Here is a 6,314-nt window from a genome sequence, read left to right as displayed (position 1 = left end):
GGGGAATAACTTTTGATAAACTTTGATAAACTTTTAGCATCAATACAAAAAAATAATAATTTATTTTTGATAATAATTTTATTTTTAAATATTTATTTTTGACAATTGTGTTCCTTGAGCCATTTATGGGGTCTTTATGTTACCATAAAAAAAAAGATAAAAAATAAATTATAAAAATTATAAAAAAACGATTGTAAAAATGTTTAAAAATTAAAAAACGAAAAATAAAGTATTCATGTAAATAAATAAAAGTGTTACCTGTTCCATGTCTGCGTTTCGAGGAAGAAAATAGACAATATTGTCCGAAATCATTTTTGACAACCTGAAAATTTCAAATGTATAGATAGTTAAGGAAGTTGGAATAAGTGGTTTGAAGCACCTTGACCACATACATTAGAAAGTATATCATAACTTCCACAATGAGGAGGAGTGATGTGAAAAAGGACAAATCTGAACCTTCTCTTCCAAATTCTAATGAAAACCTCATTTGAAAAGAAAGAGGCACAGCCCAGAATAAAGTACAGAGTGTAAGACTAAAAGGATATCCATCTGGAGTCATCATGGTCTTGATGTTGAAGACATCAGCACTGAGGTACTCTGGTCCTCCCCACGGGGGACTGAGGAAAACCATGTCTCCTCGCAGGTGCGGAGCCAGCTGCAGGAAGTCTCCCTGCACAAACTCTATCTGGTGCGCCACACCGTACACTTCTGCATTGTGCTGTGCCAGAGCCAGCCGTACGGGGTCGATATCGATGGCGATCACTGGATGTCAGGTGGAGGAAAAACAACAAAAGGGTCAATGACAAACAAGAGTGGCCACGATAAAGAAAAACAAATAAAAACCTAGTTAGTTCAGTATTGTTCTTTTTGTATTCATGTTGATTTTGAATTTTTTTTATATTTTATACAATTTTCAGGAAATGTTTTATTTATTGACTTTAAGATTCTTATATGGTATAACCATCAAGTACTAACATATTTACACCTTGAATACATGCGAGTAAATATACACAACTGTTCAAACATTTGGGGTCAGTAAGATTTTTTTCAATAAAAAAAATAAATGAATACTTTTATTGAGGAAGAACCCATTAAATTGATCAAAAGTAACAGTAAAGACATTTATAGTGTTACAAAAAAATATATATTTTAAATAAATGTTTTCAACTTTCTATTCATCGAAGTATCCTGAAAAAACAAAAAAAACACGGTTTACTAAAAAAATATTAAGCAGCGCAACTGTTTTCAACATATTAGAATGATTTCTGAAGGATCATATGACACTTAAGACTGTAATAGCCACTGAAAATTCAGCTTTGCCATCAAAAGAATACATTTTTAAATATATACAATTATTTAAAATTGTAATATGTCATAATATCCCTTTTACTGTATTTTTGATCAAATAAATGCAGCCTTGGTAAGCATAAGAGACTTTTTATATATATAGTTGTATGCATTGTGAATATTCCTAAATATTATGAATTACAAAAACAATCCAAAAAAATCTAAATGAATTTTAATTCATAAATGAAAAAACATTCTATTTGTGGTTGGCATTTTTAATGCATTTTTACATCGAATGTATGAATATATAATGTACGAATAAATTATTAGACTGGGAAAAAAATGAGTGAATATAGAAACATGGATTTTTTTTTTAAACAACAATACTATATGGTCAATCTCAAATGCTAAAATAGATAAATAAATTAATTACAAAATAAAATAAAATAAAAGACAAATTTCTGATGGTTTCTCAAGACAATGGAAACCAATATATTGGTGTTAGCATGGTAGGACTGTGTTGGCATGGCGGTATGAAATGCAACTGTACCTCTTTTCCCAGTGAGGGCAAACTGAATGGCATTGCCACCCACACCACAGAAGGCATCGATAATGAGCTCCGTGCTGAAGCTGTCCTGCACTCTCAGAGCAATGTGCTCTGCAATCTTCTCAGGAGTCACTGAGAACCAGCCCTCTGTGGACAGAACAGTCACATGCACATCACAATTTAAATTAGAAGCAAAATGCTTTTTATCAGTTCATGCATTTTTCCTTCCCAAACAAAAAATTAAAATTAGCAGAGCATTTAATTCTAGTTAAACCTAAATGCACATTTTTATTACAAATGTGGTAGATTTTTGACACTTTGTCCACCAGAGGGAGTCTGCAGTTTTCATTTTCTATTTGAAGAGCTGAAGCTTGGCTCTGCTTATGTCAAACACCGTCTCCCCTCTCTAAATATATAGGAAGAGGAGCCTCTGGTGACAAAAGGATGATCTTTTTTTTTATTTTGCTTATTCATCATGTGATGCCAGAAAACCATATATTTCTAGGAGAAGGTGTACAAGCCATTCAATGCTTTCAAGATATGATGACCTTAAAGCAGACTCCCTCTATATCTCCAAGCAGTTCATCATTCTTGAACGCGGTGACACTTTAAAACATGGCCTCAGATACTGCATCTTCACGTTTTTAGGGTGTTGCATGCATCTGTGAGAGAGAGCTGAGGCAGAAGCAGTCAGAGAGCACAGAGAGAGTGGAGTTTAACAGAGCATGTCCTCCTCTGATTCAGTGGAGACCAACACCATCTGCTTTTAGCTTCTACAAACGCATCTCTGTTTTTCCGCCTCTTGTATTTCTCTCTCCACTGAGAATAGAACACCTGCTAAAGTAACAATCACTGGTCTGGAGCAACCACGTTCAGCACTTCCTGTTTACAGAGTGAGGTCCGGACAGCGGGCGGCACCAAGAGCCCATCAAGTACAGGTGCCCCCAAGTAAAGAGAACTTGCTTTTCTAAGCACATATACCGTAAGTGGTACCTTAAATTTGCATAACAAGCTCGCTCAGAAAAAAAGGACTAAATCTTACAGAAAAACAGTCAACACTAATAACAAATAATTGTATTGGTGTCATTTTATAATTGCAGTGACATTTCCATCTGAAAATGTTTAAAAACTGAAATTAAACCTACCATGCTATATTGATAAAAGTATCTCCTTTCACATATAATTCAAGGTCAAAATGAATAATAATAATAATAAGAAGAAAAATACATTTAAAATGCGTTTTATGTTTTTATATGGTTAACACTATTGACATTAACATTTGTGAGAATTGTTTTGATGATGTAAATTACTAAATTGCTTTTATATACATGATTATTAATTTATATATTAATTAATTCACTTTGATCTATTCACTTTTGACATTTACTGTATTGCATTTACTCAACTGCAATATGGAATAATATGCCTATTTTCATGCTTTAAGTGTCCTACCTAAAATAACTAATAAGTATAAATTAAAATTATATATACTTCCCCCAAGTTACAATTAAACTGGTATAAAGCGAATGTAGTTTTCTATAGGAACTGTGTGTACATTACAGTTGTTGTCATCTAAAAGTGAGTGACAATAGACTTTCCCCCCCTATTTTTTCCAATTAAAAAGTATATTAAGTATTGAAAGATTAAAAACAACTGTGACTAGACGGATTCCTATAAGACTCAGAAAACGGAAATTACCCCATTTACTTTAAGTCACATTCCTGGTTACATTAAGCACAATTTACTAGAACAAGTATTTTTTCCTTTCCTTTTTGGTTCCAGACTACTAGTTAGTGTTGGATAACCAAACTTTTTTGTTCAACGTCCTGTTCCACATTGACATGTCACATAACAGAGTAAAATGTCTTGTGAATGCCATTTCATGTTGACTTGGAATCTTTCATCTCTCCTGTCTCTGAAGTGGTAATGCATGCCAGTGCCCTTTAGAGGGGTCACATGCTGATAAAAATCACTCAAAATGTCCTCATTCCATTTAAAAGTCTGCGTCTTGACTGGCATAATGTTGCCGTCATAGCTGTGTTTGTTGTTTGGTTCCTCTCAGTGGGTATCACAGTAGTAAAAAGAGTTGGTTTGCATCTCTGTAGCCCTGAGGTAATCCCCCTCGTCTTTATGGTGGGGGTGCAGGAGATACACAATCCAGCCCACGCTCTTGATCTACCCCTCGCTCTCCTCTGTCCAATCAGGCAGTGCTGAAGGAAAAGAGGCTCACTATGGCTATGGGCTACTGCCTCTGTTGACATGAATAAGTGAATAGATACGAGGCTCTGATCTCACTTTCAAAGAGAATTCCAAATGCTTAGTGAAAGAGTTATGATCCGAAAGTGAGAGAGACGTATAAAAACACATTAGTCTTGGTACTTTGGAGAATTCCAAAATCTGCTGTCCATGAGGAGAGTTTTTCTAATCCCAAATAACGGGACCTTTCATGGCACCACAAGGAAAACCGTTTGACATTTGGTGCTGATTAAAAGGCATCTTTCCCAAGACCAGCCCTATTAAAAACTAAATCCTAACCCAATACTACGGTTATTATGTAATACAATTTAACAAGGAATGTGACTGACATCACAGGAAGAAATCTTTTTAAAATATTTGTCATTTTCTGGAAAAAAATGTTAGTGGTTCTTGAGCAGTCACCATCACCATGCTGCGGTGTTGCAGGTGGTTTCAAGGCACTGCTAAATGATACAAAAATGAATTTGTAACTGCTACACTACCAAAATCATATTTGTAATGAATATTTGTGTCTAATGTCCAGTTAAAATATGTGAAAAATTAAAATAAGATAAATGAACCTGAGAAGCAACCCTGCAAATTATATTAAAGGGATAGTTCACTCAAAAAATGAAAATTCTGTCATTAAATTATTCACCCACATGTCGTTCCAAACCCGAAAGACCTTCGTCCATCTTCGGAACACAAATTAAGATATTTTTGATGAATTCCGAGAGCTCTGTCCCTCCAGGATTTTGCGGGACTTTTTTCGGATTTTTGCAGCCTAAAATGACTGATTTTGCTGCAGCTTTTCTCAAAATTTGCAGCATTTCTTATTGTTTTGCAGAGAAAATATACCACAGACAACATTCTTCTAACATTGTTATGGCTTTTCTGACTTCGAGAACCATTGTAGGGCTCCAGAATAACATTTGAGGACACCAGCAGTGCCATTAAGTTCTACAGAAGGGTCAACCAGCACCTGACAGTAAAGCACTCACCCTAATCGCACATGTACATCTTGGAGATGTCTATTTGATGTCTGCATTTACATATGCAAGATGTTTTAGAGTGTTTGCTCATCTGCAATACGTCTCTTAAGACGTTTCCTGTCAGATGTCAAATAGATATTTATGCAAAACTGCTTCTGAGACGTTTATCAGATTACACAGCAGATGTTTCCCAGATCTTTAGTAGACATCTTACAGATGTACGTGTGCTGTCTGGGTAGTTGAGATGAAGATAAAATTAACTTTTATTACTGTCATTCATAATGTCTAAATATAATTTAATAAATACAAAAAATATATATTAGGGAGTGGAAATGGCTAATAAGCCTATAAGTACTCTGCAGCCATGTATACTAGTGGTAATTTAATGTCTTCTTTTATTTTTAAATAAGTGTTTGTTTTCCTACCTTATGAAACTTTTAGCACGTACGCCTGCTAGATGTCTGTTAAAGATCTCTTGATCTGGAAAGCATCTGCGGTGTACAAACATCTGGCAGACGTCTTTAAGATGTCAGTTTTACATACATTCTAAATCATAAACATCCTAAAGACATCTAATATACGTCTATTTGACATCTGATAGGAAACGTCCAATATACTTACTGCAGATGAGCAAACACTCTAAAAAATGCGTCTTGCAGACGTCAAATAGACGTCTGCGAGATGTATGTGTGCTATCAGGGTTAGTTTTATAAATGGGGGCAACCTATGACGGATGAACAAATAATGTAATCACATTAAAAATAACTTTCAAATTCGGTAATACTTACAGCTTTGAAGTGCTGGGAAAAATTGTGTGAAGCATTTAAAATCACTCGAAAACATTAGACCATTTCTGCCACAAGTTGTTCCTGTAGTTTTACTATGTTAAATCCATGGTGAATGGTGGTGATTTGTGTTTATTGAACAATGTTTTTCCTGGTTTCCACATCAGTGGCGTTTGTTCCGATATCTGTAGCTTTAACAGAATTCATGCGTCGAATTTGAATGCTTCTCACAAGATTTCACAGAGATGTTATTGATTCTGTGGCGAATTGGACTACTTTCTTCACTGTATCTCCCAGCGCTGTGCATAACGGTGTCGCGTGACCGAAGCAGATAAACGGTCTGCGCAGTGTAGTTCTGCTTTCGGTTCGTTTGTCCAATGTAGCTCTTGTAAATCGGTCATGATGAGAATGCAAGGCTGTTCATGCCTTTTTTGGAACTAAGAAACAACCTTTCTTTGACTGAATGCG

The 6,314-nt window shown here is 35.1% G+C and overlaps 1 protein-coding gene across 3 annotated transcripts in view; it reads right to left on the bottom strand.

Annotated features, from left to right (window-relative positions):
• LOC107728956 (trimethylguanosine synthase) overlaps positions 1-6,314 on the bottom strand; it is a 22,357-nt gene that overhangs the window by 1,672 nt on the left and 14,371 nt on the right. For all 3 annotated transcript variants that reach the window (XM_016539296.1, XM_016539312.1, XM_016539306.1), the window contains exons 10-12: positions 1,838-1,981; positions 546-762; positions 259-337 (exon numbers count right to left, since the gene is read on the bottom strand). In XM_016539296.1, the coding sequence (XP_016394782.1) occupies positions 259-337; positions 546-762; positions 1,838-1,981 (440 nt within the window). The remainder of the gene's footprint in view (positions 1-258; positions 338-545; positions 763-1,837; positions 1,982-6,314) is intronic.

The sequence above is a fragment of the Sinocyclocheilus rhinocerous genome, unplaced genomic scaffold (genome assembly GCF_001515625.1).
Source record: "Sinocyclocheilus rhinocerous isolate Xijiao unplaced genomic scaffold, SAMN03320098_v1.1 scaffold1785, whole genome shotgun sequence".
Taxonomy (NCBI): domain Eukaryota; kingdom Metazoa; phylum Chordata; class Actinopteri; order Cypriniformes; family Cyprinidae; genus Sinocyclocheilus; species Sinocyclocheilus rhinocerous.
Note: the sequence above shows the minus strand (reverse complement) of the source record. Positions and strands in the feature narration are given on the sequence as shown.